The 20,788-nt window shown below is 42.4% G+C and overlaps 1 protein-coding gene across 1 annotated transcript in view; it reads left to right on the plus strand.

The window, feature by feature from the left end:
• Positions 1–18,813, plus strand: part of LOC123509787 (probable chitinase 10) — a 64,962-nt gene extending 46,149 nt beyond the window's left edge. The window contains 25 exon segments of the mRNA XM_045264335.1: positions 1,729–1,871; positions 2,687–2,830; positions 2,995–3,126; positions 3,420–3,671; positions 3,847–4,032; positions 4,256–4,384; positions 4,514–4,681; positions 5,040–5,165; positions 5,412–5,544; positions 5,708–5,841; positions 6,331–6,473; positions 6,893–7,084; positions 7,470–7,609; positions 8,014–8,183; positions 10,156–10,249; positions 12,902–13,044; positions 13,183–13,326; positions 13,665–13,796; positions 14,122–14,373; positions 15,401–15,586; positions 16,338–16,466; positions 16,632–16,799; positions 17,314–17,379; positions 17,381–17,440; positions 17,963–18,813. Coding sequence (XP_045120270.1) covers positions 1,729–1,871; positions 2,687–2,830; positions 2,995–3,126; positions 3,420–3,671; positions 3,847–4,032; positions 4,256–4,384; positions 4,514–4,681; positions 5,040–5,165; positions 5,412–5,544; positions 5,708–5,841; positions 6,331–6,473; positions 6,893–7,084; positions 7,470–7,609; positions 8,014–8,183; positions 10,156–10,249; positions 12,902–13,044; positions 13,183–13,326; positions 13,665–13,796; positions 14,122–14,373; positions 15,401–15,586; positions 16,338–16,466; positions 16,632–16,799; positions 17,314–17,379; positions 17,381–17,440; positions 17,963–18,097 — 3,701 coding nt within the window. The 3' untranslated portion in view covers positions 18,098–18,813.
• The last annotated feature ends 1,975 nt before the right edge of the window (positions 18,814–20,788 follow it).

Below are 20,788 nucleotides of genomic sequence, written 5' to 3' on the forward strand. Positions count from 1 at the left end.
TCAAAGCACACTGCCAAACTCCGACCAACAGTCACAGTTCTTGTCAGTCATTCTATTAGTTATCTGCAAATTCTAAAAGGCTTAATTTTGTATTTGGTCTCTTAAAAATACATCACCCACGCACCTGTATATCATTCACATACCTGTCTTGCCAAAATTATTTCATACATATCTTTGTCTTTAACCCCTTCAGTACCATGACGCGTTTCCATATTCATTCTGCTTACTGTTTGGTGATTTTATACAGCTTCAGGAACTTATGTGGGTGATTAAAATAGTGAAGACTCTGGCCATTAATCTTCTGACCTCTATAGCCCTTTCCTAATATCAATAAAGTAGTCTAATCGTACACAAATCTTAAGGTAAAAATGTAACCCAGTATTGAAGAGCTTAAGCCACAACTCGCATACGTCTTTACCACACACACACACACACACACACACACACACACACACACACACACACACACACACACACCAAGAATTTAGTTAAGGCCCATCAAAACAATTCGTCCTTTGTTCCTGAGCAAAACTTACACCAACACATTCTGGTCCCTCTTGTCTCCAAACCTTCCACAGTCACTCCTAACATTTTTGTCTGTGGGAACTTCCTTCGCTGTATTTTTGTAAGGACACGTAACTTTTATTTGGGAAGAGTTGGTATTCACAAAGTAGGTCCCGGAGCCATGCTGTGTTTAGTGGCTTTGTATCTTCAGCGTGTCAGTACATGTTGAGTGCGAGTGTTTTACTCCCTTCAGTACAGGGACGCATTTTTACCATGAGATTTGTGTACGATTAAACCATTTTCTTGATATTAAGAAGGGTCTATGGAGGTCAGAAGATTAATAGCCAAAGTCTTCACTATTTTAACCGCTTCAGTACTGGGACACATTTTTACCATGAGATTTGTGTACAATTAGACCATCTTATTGACATTAAGAAGGGTTTATGGAGGTTAAAAGTTTAATGGCCACAGTCTTCACTATTTTAATCGCCTACATGAGTTTCTGAAGCTGTATAAAATCACCAAATAATGACCAAAAACAATATGAAAACACGTCTCGATATTCAAGAGGTTAAGACTTTCAGTGGACAAAACGCCTCATTTACAGTCTTGGCCAGAAGTGTGGTAACCTTCACTCTGGTAAACTTCACGTGTTCCTTCAGCCTCATGTCCCTTGGTCTCCTGGGAACCTTTAACTTCTCATGTGTTGCAAGGTGAAGGTGGAGACGACACGGTTAAATTAGTGAAGAATACCTTATATTGACTTCTGCACTTTGTTATTGGTTTAGTTACAAGTTGTGAATGTGGTTTGAAATTACGGCGCTTTAGAGTCATTGGATTTCAAGATCAGACAACTTTACAACTGAGCCACGTTCCTTCTCGTCTGCCTTAAAAGAACATTCACTGTTGTCATTTAATTAAAAGTTGGTAGCCGAGTCAGAAATGAAAGTTCCTCTTCAACTATCTTAAGATTATTTGTAGATACTGTTATCCATCTAATTATATTTTATCTTCTACGTTAAAATGAAGTGTGGTCCATGTTATCTATTTCACTAAAAGTTCTCAGTGACTTGTATTTTTATGAGATTTTAGGAAGGTCACTTGAAAATAATACTGCTGCATCTTCTATTCTAACTTGAAATAATCTGTGCTTTGTGGTATGTATCTAATTAGAAGTGGCGAATACAGCGGCATTGAGAACACAACACTTATTCTTTTCTGCAGAGGGCGTGATGGTGTGCTACTACGGGTCCTGGGCTGTGTACCGCCAGGGTGATGGCAAGTTTGACATTGAAGACATCGACCCCAACATTTGCACGCATTTGATCTTCGGCTTCGCGGGTCTCGGCTATGACAACAAGATCAAAGTAAGTGAACGTGTTTTCCTAAGCTCGTTAGAAATATTGATAGTAAGGTGGAAGGTTCAATAATTGTTTATCTTCCCAAATTGTCATAGGCCATAATGGAGGTTCATGTGGTCTTCAAGTGTGTTTCTCTGATTTGTAGTGATAGTTTAACTTAAATTCAGCATCACAAACAGAGCAAACACTCATAAAACAAGACTAAGCTTCCCTGTGGTGTTAGAAAAGTCTTTACAAAAGTTCATGGCGTGTAAAAATACAATTCACATTTATTTTGTTGCTGTCAGGTGTTTTTTCTTTTTATTCCTCCTACTGCTTTCCTGCTTTCTCCTTCAGATATTACTTTATCTCTCTGTTCCTCCTCCTCCTCTTCCTCCTTCACTTCAAGCTCCTCCTGTTTCTGCTTTTAGTTTTTATATTCTTCTTCCACTTTTGTTTTTATAGTTTTTCATTCTAGCTTTACACAATTTTTGCTTTTCTCCTTCCTGGTCTTTGTATTCCTGTCTCATCCACATCTTCCTTTTTCTTCTCTTTTCTTTTGAGATTAGAAAGGTTGGCTTCATCTTTGTGTTCTTCTTTGATCCTTTTCTTTTTAGCCTTTACTGTGCATCTATGTTATGATTCTCCTTTGTGAAAAAATATGGCTTCATTGGTGTTAAAGAGGCGGGAGTGGCAGACAACAGGCTCCCTCGCTTTGTCTCTCTGTAAACAGGATTTTAGTGTCGTGTCACTAACATAGAGATTGGGAAAATAGGTGGGTATGAGTACGTATGTTTGTTACAGTTTTACTTCCTGTTCTCACGCTCTTGTTTCGTACATAGGTGCTGGATCCCTGGAATGAGCTGTGCGACAACTACGGCAAGTGTGGCTATGATCGCTTCAATGCCCTCAAGCAGAAGAACACCAAACTTGTCACCCTCCTTGCTGTGGGCGGCTGGAACGAGGGATCCACAAAGTACTCCAAGGTAATGATGCTGTTACTTCTCCGGGATTCATACAGACCGAAAGGTATCCCACCGCTGTTACCAATTATATCTGCTAAGCTTATGAGCCACTGATAAATTTCTAATCATATTATTTGCTATAAATCATCACGCTTGGCTGACATATTTTATTTCTCACCGCCAAGATGGCAGCCAACCCAGCCGATAGGAAGACCTTTGTGGACTCCAGCATCGAGCTGCTGAAGAAGCACGGCTTTGATGGTCTTGACATGGACTGGGAGTACCCGACTCAGCGTGGAGGCGCCCCTGAGGACAAGGTAAAAAAGAGGAGGAGCATGAGGAATAGGAAGAGTATGAGGAGAAGGTGGGACAGGAATAAAAGTGTAGATGGAGGAATGTAAAAACATGATTCAAGTTTCTGTATTAAAAGGAGAGAGGTAGAAAAAAGTAACAGACGAAGAAGTTGGAATTCAAAGCAAATAAAGCAAAGAGAGAGAGAGAAAAAGAAAAATAGTACTATAGGGGAGGGAATATGAATAACAATTGGGAAAATCAGATAATCTTCACCAACCTACGAGAATAATCACGATTTATTTATTTTATTCCACAGGAGAACTTCATCCTCCTGCTGAAGGACCTGAAGGAGGCCCTGCACGCTAACGGAATGATACTGACAGCGGCTGTGTCTGCGGGCAAGTTGACTATCGATCCCGCCTATGATGTCCCAGGCATGGCTCAGCAGCTGGACATGGTGAACGTGATGGCCTATGACCTGCATGGTGCCTGGGACACCTACACTCACCACCAGTCTGGTCTCTATGCTCACCCTGATGACACTGGTGACAACCTCTTCCTTAACCAGGTCAGTGGAATGAACCATCAAGTGAAACACGCAAAAACAAGTCTGGGTTAGGTTGACTCAGGTTTCATATATACATTCTTCTTTCTTTTCATTTGCCTACGATGGTCTCTCTCTCTCTCTCTCTCTCTTCTCCATTATGCTATGTCTTAAATCAATGACTTTTTTTTTCCTGTAGGACTTCGCCATCAGCTACTGGATTGAGAAGGGCATGCCAGCCGGCAAGATCACCCAGGGCGTTCCTCTGTACGGCCGCTGCTGGACTCTGAAGAATGGAGACAACACTGGCTACTACGCCCCCGCACCCCAGCCTGGTGCTGCTGGACCCTACACCAGGTCGCCAGGATTCTTGGGCTACAACGAGGTGAATAACTGATTTTGCTTTGTATTTAGTTTTCAATCTCTCATACTTATGATCTTCCCTGCATCCTCTTTACACAATCCTATCTTTGTATTCTTCGCCCATCTACTTATAACTAGAAAATAAGTGCGAGTAACTTACAGAGAGTAAATCCTCACCTACTGTTCTTCGTTACCAAATCCTACCATATCAGTCCTGCATATAAAAGGGAAACTTGTTATTTTAGATCTGCGAGGGAATCTTGGATGGCTGGACCGTCGTAAATGATCCCGCCATGCACGAGCCTTACGTGTACAGCCTGGAGCACAACCGCATCTGGTGTTCCTATGATGACGAGGCCTCCGTCAAGACCAAGGTAAAGCGAGGACGGGAACTAAACACGAAGCAAATAGCATAAAAGTGACAAAAATGTGGTCTGGTGCTAAAGAGGGATCCTTAGCCCCTCTCCTCCCCAACATACACTCAATCATGTCTCCCTCCACAGGCTGAGTACGCCAAGGCTCACAATCTGGCTGGTATGATGGTCTGGAGTGTTGAGACTGACGACTTCAAGGGCAAGTGTGGCCGCACCTTCAACCTCATCAAGACCATGGTGGAGACCTTTTCTGGTTCTGAGATCACTCCTGGCCCCACTCCTTCCCCCACCACCCCTGTAAGTCACCCTCCAGTCTGGCTGGTAATGTACTAATGAAAAGAAAAGGTAAACTTTATGATTCAAGTTTACAGAAACATGTTATTCACCATCTCACTGTTGTCTTAATATCGTGCTTCTTACATGCATATCAAAGGGAAACCTAACGCTGCCATCAATATAATCTATCCTGAACAAATAAGAAGCCGATATCTATCCTCTGCATAATCCCACAGCTGCCACCAGTATGACACAAAACTCCTTCATAACAACTGCAAAAGCTGAAAAATGCCTTTGTTATAAATCTGATACCGAAGCAATCATGAATATTTTTCTCTTTCTTTCCTCATTATTCTACGATTTCCCCGTTCCCTGGCAGGACCCTGATGCCACCACCACCAAGCCAGTCACCAAGCCACCCACCCCACCCCCAACCGACAAGTGCAAGGCTCCCGGCATCAACGCTGATCCCGATAACTGCCACCACTACTACCTTTGCTCTCAGGTAATATAAATATATGTGCGTGTGTGTGTGTGTGTGCGTGTGTGCATGTGTGGGTGTGTGTGTGTGAACATATCCAATCTTTCTTTCTCCTTGTCTATCCTATCTTACTGTCCAATTTCCGAATCAAATCTACCTTCCTTCTTTGCCATGACCTTCCTTCTGTCCCTCCTCCTCTTCTCCATCCTTCACACTCCCTCCCCTCCTTCCTCCCCTCACTTACACGCTCCCTCATGCTCTCTATCGCAGAACGTCCAGGGTGGATATGACGCCACGGAGGAGGCGTGTGCCCCGGGAACTCTCTTCAACGCCAACGCTTTCATCTGTGACTGGGACCACGTTGTCTGCGCCATTGAGGGAATGTGCCCCAACGACTGCCCCTAGAGAGCCTACGCGCCAGCATTCACCGTCCTTACTTGTACACCAGTGACTGTGAAGCCTCGAAGTATCACACTCGCTATGAAGACTTTATTTCATCTTTATTTCTTTTACTATCATTAGCAGTACATTTTCCTATTGAACTCTGTGAGATCTTACAATATCAGGTTTTCCTTTAAGGCTCATGACTCTGAGAGCGAGTTATATCAGTGTGCTTGAGGGAGCAGTGGCCAGGACGGTGGCGGAGTGTTGGATCAATGCGAGAAAACCAAAAGGAATCACTGCCATTACTGCATTTCAAGTATTGATCTGTAATGAAAGAAATAAAATATAGAAAATTATGAATCTTTCCTTCCTGGATCTTATATACTCATTTATTGAAACCTTCGCTTGGTTATTACCTTGTAACGAAAGAAATGTGTCTGAAAACCACACTGGCAATACAATCACTTCTACTCAAAACTCCTCTTCCTGTCTGTCTTTCTCTCCTTCTCCATCTCTTTTGACTCCTTCTTCCACTCCTCCTCCTCCTGCTCCTCTTACCACCTCTTCCCTCTCTCTCTCTCTCTCTATGCCTAGTTAGAAGTAACCACTAAAAACCCTTGCCAGGACCCACAAAAGAGTATGTCAATTAACCCTTCTATTGCCAAAATCGCCTTTGTAGTGCGTAAGAAAGAAAACTGTGGAGCAGTGAGAGCTTTAAAAGGTAACTGTCAACTCAACATACAAAGGAAGCACTGAACTTACGCTAAAATTCTCTGCCGCACCTTTGCTTTCCCTACCGCCGCAGGTGCTGGACTCGCGGTTGGCATTGTGTGAAAAATTCAACAGTTGTGCATTCTCTACACCGCAGAGACTCAAAGGAGAAAACCAAAGCCTTGCCATCTGCTGTTCGTGGGCGGCAACAATGAGAGATTTGAGAGATACTCCAAGGTAAAGATACTCCTGATGCTGCTACTGCTGCTGCTGCTACTACTCTTACTACTACTACTACTACCACTCTTACTACTACTACTACTACTACTACTACTACTACTACTACTGCTACAACTACTACTACTACTACTACTACTACTACTACTACTACAACAACAACAACAACTACTACTACTACTACTACTACTACTACTACTACTACTACTACGACTTCTACTACCACTAGTAACACAACTATTGCTGCTGCTGCTGTTACAATGACCTTTATCAATAAGCCTTTCCGCTGACTCTTATTGGTCTGATGCACATTTGAAGAAAAATAATCACTGGAAGGGAAAAGGAATGACGGAATAATTCATGCAAGTGACGTAGTAATAAGATAATGTTTAGTGAGACCAATGTATTTTTGTTGCAAGGACAGAGGGAGGCGGAGGTGGGCAGCCAGACGGCGCATGGCCGCCCACGCCTTGCTCACTGACCAGGCTAGTGGGTGGCGGGTTGGATCAGCGAAGACTTGAGACGAAAATATTGGATGAGCCTTCCTTGAGCACCAGGCCAGCATTACCATTAACCAACATTTTCACCACCGTCCCACTGCTGCCACCAGTGTGATACACTCCGTTCACACAAGGAATCTCAGCAAGACCTCTGTGTAAGGTTGGCAATCCTGCTCCAAGCTGCCCCACAGAATCCGAGCGAAATTCAGCCTCCCTTGAAAAGTGCTTATATTTCTTCACTTGACCAAACAATTAGACAAGTATGGAAAAACTTATTTACATCCACAGATGAAGTAATATTTGCTCAACAATATCTCAGTTTTCAACCTCAATAGAGCAAGGGAGTAGTTATGACAAGTATACGATGAAGAATAGAATTTCATGGTTTCTACACTCCTTTACTTATGTTTCGTTATGTCCAACCATTATGAAATTATGCTTTAACTAAACATGCCTTCTTGGAGATAAAATACTCCGGAATATGACGGTGCTTCAGATCCAACATGGAAAACGGAGCTGGACTGCCCACGCCTCGCCGACTGAGCAGACCGTCGTGGCGCGGCGGGTGTGAAGGTTGCGACACAGTTGTCCTGAATTGCCTGCACCGCGACAAGCTCCAGCCCTTCACTGCCTGTAGTTCTGTTCTTGCACTGAGAAATCGCCCACTTGAATAAATCAACAAGTGTCACGCTGCCATTAACACTCTAACAGGCCAGGGTCAGGAGGGCACGTGAAACCTTCCTTCCAACATTTTAATACTTTAAGGGTCAGGAAGAGTATGAACAGTAAAAAGACGGAACGAGTACATGGAAAGATTGAAAAGCATGGTTCAATCCTTCTTATGAAAGGACAAGACGGAAAAAGAAATAGCAGAAGGAGGAGGATGAAAAGAGGAAGGAGGATGAGTAGCAAAAAAACAAGAAAAAGAGAAGGAAAATGATAAAGTAGTAAAAGGAAAAGGAATAGAATCAAAGAGATCAAAGCACGTCCGCTAACTTATTATTCACGACCCTCTTCGTTTCTCGTTCCCTTTCCCGCAGGAGAACTTGATCCTTCTGGTCAAGGAGCTGAAGGGGTCCAGCACACTAACGGAATGATGCTGTCGGCGGCTGTGTCTCCTCGCAAAGCAATTATCGACGCTGCCTATGATGTCCCGGCCATGGCTCAGTGCCTCGACGTGGTCAACCTGATGGGCTGTGACCTGCACGATGTCTGGGACGCTTGCCGACCTCTACTCCCACCCTAGCGACAAGGGCCCCAATCTCTACCTTAACCTAATAACTTATTCACCAACTAATGAACTCTCAAGGCAGGTAACAATACTCGTTCATATTTCAGCCAGGTAAATACTTAATTAACTAATGAGCTCTAAGGTTTATTGTCAGTGAGTAGGTAATGAATTCCCACACAGGCCACGTTAGTAATGATTTGATTAAGGAAAATGTGAGTGAGACTAAACGCCACGAGTACAGAAGGCATTTTCTCAAGTCAGTTAGGTGAGGAAGCTTCACCAGGTAACGCATCAACGTATCAACCTGCTGCTAAGGTAATGAATTCAATTGTTATTCAGGAAGGTGATAAATGTTCAGGTAATGGGCCTTGCCAGTCAGCTGATGGACCTCATGATAGTCTGATGAGTCTGTGTCAGTAATGCAGAGCTGAACAAACAAATCCTGCATCCACTTGCTGAACACAGACAAGAATTCTAAATGGAGAGTGTACAGAAGGGAAACAAACATACGTATCTTCTGTAATATATCCTTACGCAAGCACATATTTTCATGATAAATACAAACAGCAACTTGAAAACAAACAAGTCATGAGAAAATATCAAGTACATGAACCCAATGACACTAATGAAGAGGAAAAGAGAAGAAAAAAAGAAACGTGAACACTGGAAAGCCAACGAAAGAAGAGCCCTGAGATGGTCGAGGGTAGCAGGCCAGACACAGAACAATAGCCAAGAGATGAGCAGCCCTCGAAACACCTGGATATCAAGGAGGACATGACACATACAAGCTCAACCAATGGAATCAAAGAGGTTGATGACGATGATGATATGAAGGCTGAATGAAGCTTTTCGGAAACGTGGAAAAGGGACGGAACGAAACATTGTGGGTCGTTGCCAGCGGCGAGACGCAGATATCACCGGCGGAGTGATTTATAAAAGAGTGAGGAATTGACGACGGTACAGCAGCTGACGCCAGAGATAATGAGCAGCGGAATGCGTCATCGAAGGTCACAAAAACAACACAAAGAACAATGAAAGATAAAACATGAGAAAAAAGGACAAAACTATTACAAAACAACGAAGGCTGAACGATAAAATTATAAAAAGAAAGAGAGGAATGTGTTTTGAAATGCCATACCAGAGGACACATACACATGAAAAACATCACTACAAAGGAAGAAAACAAGGACAATAAAAAAATAAAAAATAAAAAGACAACATTGCACACGTGGCCAAAGAACACAATACCAAAAGAGAAACAGAGAGAGGTTTGCTTTTTTTTTGCGAGGAAAAGTGAAGATTCTCTTTTCTTTTTCAATCCTTAGTTTGTAAATATCTAATGACGGGAAGTACAGAAAAACAGTAACACTATGAACTGATCTGGTAAGAATTTTAATAATTTTAAAGGATTGATCTGGTAATAATTTTAAAGGACAGAGACGAATATATATCTAAAACAATGACAAAGACAAAATACTTTCTAAACATCTCAATCCATTTCATGTCAGTCGAATACAATTTACTTTGGAAAACATCAAAGTTGTGAGTAAATAAAGACAACAACAATATGAACTGATCTGGTAACAATTTTAAAGGACAGAAACAAATAAACTTCTAAAATAATCATAAAGATCCAATACTTTCTAAACATCTCAATCCACTTTAAGTCAGTCGAATGCAATTTACCTTGGAAAATATAAAAATTGTGAAGCTTTCAAGTATGAGAATAAACATGAACACAATCCTTAAAAACAATAACAAAAAGATAAGATGGACACTCTTCCCAGGTTTCCTTTCCTTTACTTTTTTTCCCCTGTGGCATCAGGAAGGGATGGAAGGGAGGGGGATGAAGGGGAATCGGCAAGGTGAGGCGGGTACAGCTAACACCGTCTGGGAACTGACATCTGCACGCGGTCCGCCAGGTGAGCATATAGGCAGGTGAGGCGGCCAGGTAACGCACTTCTTCGCCGTGCACCCAAAGGCGTTAGTCATGAAGTTGCTCTTGTCTCTCCTGGGCTGCCTCGCTCTCACGCTCTCCCTCACAGGTAAGATAAGGACATCAACACAAGGAGGTGCAAGGAAGCGATCAGGCCTCCACGTGACACTCCCTATATGAAACTTGTCTGCCCAGTAAACAACATCCATGAATTGATCTAATCTTTTAACCCCTTCAGTACTGGGACACATTTTTTACATTCGGTTTGGGTACCATTAGACTATCTTATTAACACTAGGAAGAATCTATGGAGGTCAGAAGTTTAATGGCCACGGTCTTCACTATTTTTAATCCCACACGTGAGTTTCTGAAGCTGTATAGAATCATCTAACAATAAACAGGATGAATATGGAAATGTGTCATGGTACTGAAGAGATATAAGTTTCCTGACTCACAACTAACAACCTAATCATTGAGTTCTATTCGTCTACCAATATTTGAGAGCCAGTTCCGTCACATCTCATTTTCTTTAACTCCTTTTTGGCATAGAATTTGTCTGAACATCTTGTCATCATTCATAAATCTATCTATTTTTTAAGTTTCCCAATTTCCCACTAAGAAACTGATTAGTGAGACCGTTCCATTTATCGACCAATATTTGAGACCCAGTTACGTCCTATATTTTCTTTTTTATTACTTAATTTTTGGTATAGAATTTGTTTGTCCATCAACATCCATTTATTGAAGTTTCCTGATCCACCACTAAGAATCTTATTAGTGAGTCCGTTCCATTCATCTACTATATTTGAAAGTAAGACACCATCTCTCTCTCTCTCTCTCTCTCTCTTTACTGCTTTTTGGTATGATTAGTGGCCCAGCTGATGCCTTACTCTTACCGATCGACTCATGATCTTTTAAGACTTCAACCTGGAGAACACATGGAGATAAACATTTCAAGTTGTTTGTTCGTATGACAGACACAGGTAATCTCTCCCACGCCTTGTCTAATTAAAGCTCACACTCCAATGTTCTTAAGTCGAAATCCACACCTACTTTATCATCACTAAGTCCTCTTCATACCTGTACTGAAGATTATCTTTTTGTATGCGTGACCAGTGCACACACACACATACACACACTCACACACACACACACACACACACACACACACACACATACGCATCTGCCTCTCACCTCATCACAACGCTCACAATTTCTCTCGAACCCCAAAACTTCCCTCGCGAAAAACTGTCTTATCAATTAAACTTCAATATTCTGTCCTCAACGTCCCCTCGCCGCTCTATCTCTCCGTGTGGGTCTGGGAAGTGTGATGCCGAGCTGCTATTGGCGTAAAGTATTCTAATTACACTCCTCCTCCTCCTCCTCCTCCTTCTCCTCTTGCAAAAGTTCTAATACTCTCTTAGCTTCCCCTGCTCTTCATCTTCCTCTCTCTCCATCTCTCTCCCTTCGCGTGGACTTTCAAAGGGGCGATACCGAGATATTTTAATTTGTTTCTTTATATCTTTTCCACTCCAAAGGGAACACTGGATAAATTCGTGCGTAGGGGTGATATCTAAGTTAAGTCCATATATATAAATGCTTTGTTCCCTCGCCACGATGATTTTCCAAGGCCACAAAGATCAATAACTGGTTCTCAACACTGCTTGTCCTGTTAACCCCTTCAACACTGGGACACATTTTTACTTTGAGATTTGTGTATGATCTGACCATTTTATTGACATTAGGAAGGGTCTATGGAGGTCAGAAGATTAATGGCCACAGTCTTCACTATTCTAATCCCCCACATGAGTTTCTGAAGCTGTATAAAATCACCAAATAGTAAGCAGAATTAATATGGAAACGCGTCATAATACTGAAGGGGTTAATTATGTAGGGATCTTATCAGCGGCGCCTCAGAAGGACTTTTCTTGTTAACTAAGCAGGAAGCTTATCACTGAGTTCTCAAGACTACTTCTCCTGCTAATAATGCAGTAATCTTATCAATCTGTCACTAGCGCCGTAATAAAAGTCTAATTTTCTTTTCATAATCTTCTTTTTGTTCTATAACTTCTTTTTCCTCGCAAAGATTGTCGGTAACGTCTTTTGTTTTCCCTTTTTTTCTTTTCATAACCTCATTTTCCCTTCATGTCTGTCAGCAACTCCTTTCTTTTCCCTTTTTTCCTTTTATAATCTTTTTTCTTTCCATAACTGTCTTCTTTAACCTAACCTAACTTCATTCTCCTTCAATATCTACTAGTAACTTCATTCTTTTTCCTTTTTTCCTTTATCAATCTTCTTTCCCTTTCATAACCTTCTTTAACCTCCTATAACTTAATTTTCCTTTCGATATCTGCAAGTAACTACATTTTTCCCCTTTTTCTTTACACAATCTTCCTTTTCTTTCGTTCTTCTTTACTTTCCACAAACCTCCTCTTCCATAACCTTATTTTTCTTTCCATGTGTCAGTAACTCCATCCTTTTTCCCTTTTCCTTCATTAATCTCCTTTTCTTCCTTCTCCTTTACATTCTTATCTTATTTTCCTTTCGATGTCTATCAGTAATTCTCCTTTTCCCTTTTTTCTTTCCATAATCTTCTTTAACCTCATTTTGCTTTCATTTCACAACCTCTTCTTCCATAACCGATATCTGTCATTCTTCCCTTTTCTCTTCCATAATCTCCATTTCTTCCTTCTTTACCTTCCATACCTTCCTCTTCTTTCCCTGACCTGCGGCGCTCATCACCTCCTCTCCCTGGCCACAGAGGGCGTGATGGTGTGCTACTACGGCTCCTGGGCGGTGTATCGGCCTGGTGACGGTATGTTTGACGTGGAGGACATTGACCCAAACCTCTGCACACATCTGATCTTCGGCTTCGCGGGTCTTGGCAGCAACAATAAGATCAAGGTGTGGGGACTTGTTGTTTGGGGCTGTGCTGGTGGTGGTGGTGGTGGTGGTGGTCAGTAATACAAAGGTTGTGTGTGTTGCTGAAGGAAAAGACAGAGTAGTGAGCAACCTTTCTATTTCTGTTCCCTCCCTCCTCAGGTGCTGGACCCTTGGAATGAGCTGTGTGATGACTATGGTCTGTGTGCCTTCGACCGCTTCACTGCCCTCAAGAAGAAGAACACCAACCTCGTCACCATCCTGGCTGTGGGTGGATGGAACGAAGGATCCACCAAGTACTCTCATGTAAGTATAAACTGATCCTTTGGTAAGGATTCTTAAGCTTGATCCTTTAACACCTTCAATACTGAGACTTTTAACTTGAGCTGTGTGTACCATAAGACCATTTTATTGACATTAGGAAGGGTCTAAAACACTCTAGTTTCAGTCACACGGGTTTTTAAGGATACTCTGAAGATTCTAGTGACAGATTAACACGATTTCTACGTTATCAATAGGAAAAGTACTATTACGAACCAAGATATTCATCTCTGTGGCCTTTGAAAACAGTGGCCACATCATTAGAAAATATTACCACATTAACCACCACCACCATCACCACCAACACACTGTCCTGCCCCTAGATGGCGTCCAGCGCGGCCAGCAGGAAGACCTTCGTGGACTCTGCCATTAAGCTGCTCAAGGATCACGACTTCGACGGTCTGGACATGGACTGGGAGTACCCGACACAGCGAGGAGGCAACCCCGAGGACAGGGTGAGGGATGGATAGGAGGAAATAGGCAGGCTTCCATACCCATATCTTTCTCTGATAAACTCTTGAACTCTGCCTGTGTCTGTATTTCCAACTTCATTTAAGAGGGAGATTTCAAGACGTTTAATTGATCCCTTTCTTTGCGCTAACTCCATCGGACATTATAAGAGGACTGGCAACTAAGTGGGCCTTTATTATATTATTTGTTTCCCTTAGCTAGTCTTCCCCTAATATATAAAAAAATATATATAAGGACTGGCGTGTGTAGGCCTAAAGAATTCCTGGAGCTTCTATTTTATGATCAAGTTATGCTGTTATGATCTTCCAGGCCAACTTCGTGCTGCTGCTTAAAGACCTGAAGGAGGCACTGCACGCTAACGGTATGATGCTCACCGCCGCTGTGTCTGCCGGCAAGGGTACCATCGACGAGGCTTACGACATCCCCGGCATCGCGCAGCACCTGGACATGGCCAACCTAATGACCTACGACATGCACGGTGACTGGGACCCCTACACCCACCACCAGTCCGGCCTCTACGCCCACCCTGACGATACTGGTGATAACGTGTACTTCAACCAGGTAATTTAACCCTTTCAGTACTGGGGCACATTTATAACGAGATTTATGTACGATTAGACCATTTCATTGATTTTAGGAAGGGTCTATGGAGGTCAGATGATTAATGGCCACAGTCTTCACTATTTCAATCCCTTCAGTACTGTGATGCATTATTATCTTAAGATTTGTGGGTGATCATTTCATTTTAATCCCAACATGAGTTTCCGAAGCTGTGTAACATCTCATGGTAACCAGAATAAATACAAAGTCATGTCACGGTAATGAAGGGGTTAAGCTCCCTGATTACTCTCTTTACTGATTAGCCAACACCTGTATTCATCTTCGCTGCACATTTGCAAACCAGGGAACAAACACATCCACTTTCCTTTCCTCTTCGCGACCTGGACACCTTCAAGAGGCAAGCGTCGGGGTTCCTTTCTCTCAAGATTAAAAGTACAACTGCTCTTTACACTTTGCTTGCCGTTATTGGCTCGGCGGGGCGTCGTTTGGGGGTGTTTTCATTGCCCTGTGTTACCTTCAGCCTCATTCCATTAATGCAAACAACAACAACAACATCATCAACAACAACAACAATGTCTCTCACCTGTACTCAGCAGGGCAGGTAATATCGCGCCAGGTGTTCGCTGCCAAAACACTTGCCGAGCCTTGTCTTACCTGTAATGAGAAGGAAAGAGGTGTTATGTACTATTTTTTACAAGTATGCACATTATTATCTTCTCTCAGGGTTTATTATAGTAAAGTCCCCCGCTCATTATTCTCCATTCATCTCATTTTCTCCTTTTTCTTTCCTAAGTTAAAGCAGATAACTCTCACAATTTGGTTTTCCTCACTGTCTTCTGTCCAGGCCACAACTAAACGTGTAGCAATATAGTTTTATCCCTTTTCCTCTTTTCTAAGGTAAAACAAATAATTTCTCACAATCGAGTTTTCTTCCATGTGACTTCCTTTCCATATCTAAACAAAAATATCTCTACCTACTTTCCCATCCTACCTTCATCCTATCACCAGCTAAATCCTTCTCCTTCAGGACTTCGCCGTCAGGTACTGGCTTGACAACGGCTTCCCCGCTGAAAAACTGACCCAGGGAGTGCCTCTCTATGGAAGGTGCTGGACCCTCGATAGCGCAGACCAGCATGGCTTCTACGCCCCCGCCCACCAGCCAGGCCCCGGAGGAAAGTACACAGAGGAACCCGGTATGCTGGGGTACAATGAGGTGAGAAGTTGGTCTGCCTCTTCCTCTTCTTGTTCTCCTTCCTTCGTGTCCCTCGAGTGATGAGTTGGTGTCATGTGCGTGCCTTGTTCAGTTGTTTCTGTGTCTTGTTTCTTGCTCTGTGACTCCCAACCTTTGTAATTCTAGCCCAGATCCATCTTTATCTCTCTCTCTCTCTCTCTCTCTCTCTCTCTCTCTCTCTCTCTCTCTCTCTCTCTCTCTCTCTCTCTCTCTCTCTCTCTCTCTCTCTTCCCTCTCGATCTTCACCCCTCAACTCGTTTTCTTCAGACTGTTTCAATCGGTTCCTATTCTTCTATTAATTTCTCTGTCTATTGTTCGCTTTTTATGTCATTCGTTTTCTTTCTCGTGTTTCTACTTATTTACTTTGTCCTTTTTCATTTTCAGTAACTATCCATTATATTCATTTTAGTTTCTTTTCTGTCACTCCTTCATTTCCTTTCGGCTGTATATTGTTTTCTATATCATTTCCTCCATTTCTTCATTTATCCCTTGCAATTCATTTATCTCCTGGAACATTCTCTCTCCCTCTCTCTCTTACAGCCCTCCTTCACTTTCTCATTGCTGCATTCCTTCTTCCTCCTTTCATCATCTGCACTCCAACACTCACTCTTCCTTGCACTCGCCCTCTTCCTCCTCTCCTTCTCTCCCTTCCTGCATCTAATAAACAAAGGCCGGCATTTCGTCCGAGCAGTACCAGTAAAAAGGCAAACATAATTACAATCTCGTGTTTCAGATCTGCGAGGGAATTCTGGATGGCTGGACTGTTGTGCACGACCCTGCTATGCACGAGCCTTACGTGTACAGCCTCAAGCACGGCAATGTCTGGTGCTCCTATGATGACGAGCCTTCTGCCAAGCTCAAGGTACGTAAGGTGTTGGTGATGGTCGAGTAATAGTATTTTACTCTTGCTGTTTTATTATTGCTTGTCTTTAGTCTTGAATGATCCACTGGTGATGACAGAGCCTGGGAGTTCATTGGTTCTCGATACGTAATAAAAATAACTACACTGTAATTGTCTCCCATCCAGGCTGAGTACGCCAAGGAGAAGGGACTGGCCGGCATGATGGTGTGGAGTATTGATACGGATGACTTCAAGGGCAAGTGTGGTAGGAAGTTCGCCCTTATTAAGACCCTCGTGGAGACCTTCACTGGAAACGTCATCACTCCTGGGCCAACTCTTCCCCCAACCACCCGCGTGAGTTGCCCTTGTTATTGTTGTGTCCCCCATTCAGAGATCAGTCCATTAACCCCTTCAATACTAAGAGGCACTTTCACCTTGATTTTTTAGTATGAATAGATGGTTTTATTTGCATTAGAAAGGGTCTATGGAGGTTAGAAGATTAATGGCTAGAGGCTTTACTATTCAAATCCCAACATAAATTTCTAAAGCTGTATAAAATCACCAAATAGTAACCAGAATGAATACGAAAACGCGTCCTGGTACTGAAGGGGATAATTCAATAGGAGTTTATAAGGTTAGAATATACTGCGATGTTTCACCAATATCTCTAATTTCTGAAGCTTCATAGTAAACCAAATAAATAAATGTAAATAACTATGTCTAAAAATTATGACATTTGCATCCCACCCCTGCCACCAATTGAGGCCACGAGGTATTGACAAGGAACCAAACACGAGTGACGATGAAATACACTTAACTCGGATACTGAAGCACTCAATAACTTTCCCATTCTGACGCACACCCACAGGACCCTGACGCCACCACCACGGAGAAAGTGACCAGGCCCCCCACACCCCCGCCAGATGATGTGTGCAAGGCGCCCTGGCATCAATGCTGACCCCGACAACTGCCACCACTACTGGCTCTGCTCCATTGTACGTGTGTGTGTGTGTGTGTGTGTGTGTGTGTGAATATAATAAACATACACAACAATGAGGAAAAAAATAACCACAGAATAAGAGCTTGAGTAAAGAGAGAGAGAGAGAGAGAAAAGAAAAATCACTAGGTAAAAAGTAGCAAGTAAGGGCAACAGACATTTTTCTTCCTTGGTAACATCCTCCTCCACTTTCCTCTTCACTCATCAGGCACCTCCTTCTCCTTCCTCCTCCTTAGACGCCTCCCCCTCTCCTTCCCTCCCTCCTGACTAACAACTTCCTGTCAAACCATCCCTCCTTTCCGCCACACGACTCTCCTTTCCTCGCGTCCTTTCATCCTTAACCCTTCCATTGATGCCAGATCTTTCTAATAATCAACTACATTTTTGGGCACATTTCTAGTACTAGCAGCTTGCACAGTAATGAATCCTATTGACCCTATTCTATCTCCTAATATTACAGTAGCCTTCGCAGTATGAAAGACAGACCAGGGAAGTACAAGACTCGTTTTCTTTTTCACAGAACGCTGACGGGAAATATGACGTGATCTCCGAGCCTTGTGCTGAGGGAACGCTTTTCAACCCCATGGCCCACCTGTGTGACTGGGAGCATGTCGTCTGTGCCCTTGATGGAGTGTGTGTCAACGACTGCCCATAGACACCACATATAGGGATTCTCAGGCCACCAAGACCACAGCCAGCCAGCCAGCCAAACCTCAATGAAGTGTGGCCTCCAGCAGGATTGAGCCTTCAGATGTTACAGGCCTGCTAACTTAACCTCTTTAGTACTGGGGCGCATTTTTTACCTTGAGTTTTGGGTATGATTAGACGATTTTATTCACATTAGGAAGGGTCTATGGACGTCAGAAGATTAATATATACAGTCTTCACTATTTCAACCCTCACATAAGTTTGTGAAGCTGTATAAAATCACCAAATAGTCACCAAAATCAATATGGAAACGCGTCATGGTACTGAAGAGGTTAAGGATGTTATCTATAAAGGCTAAGATTCAAAGATAGATCTATTCAAAACGTGGATTTGAAACATGTGTGTGCGCAGTTTACATGTCCAGCCATTTCAACCTGCAAAAGATGTTATTGAGCTTTCAGACTTTACAAGGATGTTTTCTCGTCTGCCAAAGTGTGGAATACGAGGATGTTTTGAAATATAAATGGTGGTATGAAGTTAGCACGTTCTCGAAAAGCTTCTGTATCCTATTGGCAGAGTCTGTGAGGTTAGGAATTGCGTGACCAGCGTGACGTGACGGCGTGAATTGAAGGGTTCTTAATCACAGTAGGAAATATAAACCTTACTTACTGTGATGTTTCAGTACAAGTGTCATTCTTTAATAAAATTGTAAAATAACTGAAATATAAGTCTTTTCTCTTGGTATCTTCTAATTCTGTCTCCAAGTTTTATTTTTCTACCGTCTAATTCCAAGTTTTATTTTCTTTTTACTAAGTTTCAATATTTTTTTCGTTTCTATTTCCTCTTATGTTTATTTCTCTTACTTGCTACTTTTTACCTATTATTTTTCCTTTTCCTTTTTCTTTTTTTTTCACGTTCTTATTCTGTGATTATTTTTTTTTGCCATTTTTTTTCCACCTTGTGTACGTTTATCATATTCAGAAACACATCTCGCCTCTCCCGTTTTTCTCTTTACATTTTCCTTTATTTTACCTTTCTAGTGTGTATTTTCTAGAATCCTGTTTATATTGCATCCATTTTCTATTTTCCTTTTTATTCTGCTACGTTCTCTCTCTCTACTTTCCTATTTATACATTTATTACCCTTCTTACTTTTTATACATTCGTACCTCTGGCCTTCTCTCGCGCCTCTCCCCTTCCCTTGTGACCACCTTTACCCTTTCCTCCTTCGTTGCCTCCTCCGTTGCCTCCGTCTCGCCCTTCTTTCCTCCCCTTACACCACTTCTCATTTGCCTTTTGACATGGTGTCTCTTTCCGCTTCCTCTCCCTTCACATCCATTTCATCCCTTCCTCCCTTACTACTAATCTTTCCTCCTTCCTCCCTTCCTCTCTTCCTGCTTTCCTTCCTGACTCGTCTCTCCCTTCACTAATAATTCCCTTCCCTTTCCCTCTCCCTCTTTATCTCTTCTCCCTTTCCTCTCTTCTTTCCTGGTTTCCTTTTTTTTCTGTAGTTCCTCCTCTCTTATAGAAAACGAGAGGTGGTTTCGTTGTTGTATTAAGAATTCGGTTTTCTTTTGTTTTTTGTTCGGTGTTGACTTGTGTTCTCAAGAGGGTTTACATGAACTGCCTCTCTCTCTCTCTCTCTCTCTCTCTCTCTCTCTCTCTCTCTCTCTCTCTCTCTCTCTCTCCTCTCTCCCTCGAGAGCACTTTTCCTCCACTCTCTTCTTATCTCCTTCCCGCTATTCACAGATTTCTTCTCTCTCTCTCTCTCTCTCTCTCTCTCTCTCTCTCTCTCTCTCTCCCTGTCCTTTCCTTTGTCTTCCTTTCATCTGCTGTTCCCTTTCCTTTTCTCCTTCTTCTTCCTCCTTGCTTCCTCCTCCTCCTCCTCCTCCTCCTCCTCTTCTTCCTCTTTCTGAAAGCTGGTGTAACAAGAATCCAGAAACTCTATTGTTTGAGTCTTAAGAGAGGAGGAGGAGGAGGAGGAGGAGGAGGAGGAGGAGGAGGAGGAGGAGGAGGAGGAGGAGGAGGAGGAGGAGGACTAGAAAAAAAGCAAGAAGAGAAAGAGGCAATAGTATGTCCCAATTACAAGAGAAAAGAGGTGTGTGTGTGTGTGTGTGTGTGTGTGTGTGTGTGTGTGTGTGTGTGTGTGTGTGTGTGTGTGTGTGTGTGTGTGTGTGTGTGTAAGGAAAGTGAGGAAGAATGTAAAAAAGATAAAGTAAGAAAGAAAAACTAAACATAAGAAAGAATAAAAAAAGAAAAAAAAACTTGAAACAAAATAATAATAATAATAATAATAATAATAATAATAATAATAATAAAAATAATAATAAAAGCAAAACAAAACAAAACCGGAAGAGGAACGAAATCACACACACACACACACACACACACACACACACACACACACACACACACAGAAATCAGCTCTATCGAAACGTATTCCCAACTCAATTACTTAATTACAACTCATATCAACGGTGACAGATAAGTCCAGGCGTAATTACTGAACCTTGAAGCGTGTTAGTCAATACACTGCCCCTGGGAACGCCGGGGAGGGGCCTCTGGGGGGCTGGAGGGGGTCAGAGGGGAAGGGTTGGTCAGAGTGAGAGCCAATTTGGAAATAAATAGATAGCCTTTTTAATTCTTTTTTTATTTTCACTGGTTAGAAATAAAATGTTTGGAAATAAATAGATAGTTAA

Source organism: Portunus trituberculatus, chromosome 3 (assembly GCF_017591435.1).
Source record: "Portunus trituberculatus isolate SZX2019 chromosome 3, ASM1759143v1, whole genome shotgun sequence".
Lineage (NCBI taxonomy): Eukaryota > Metazoa > Arthropoda > Malacostraca > Decapoda > Portunidae > Portunus > Portunus trituberculatus.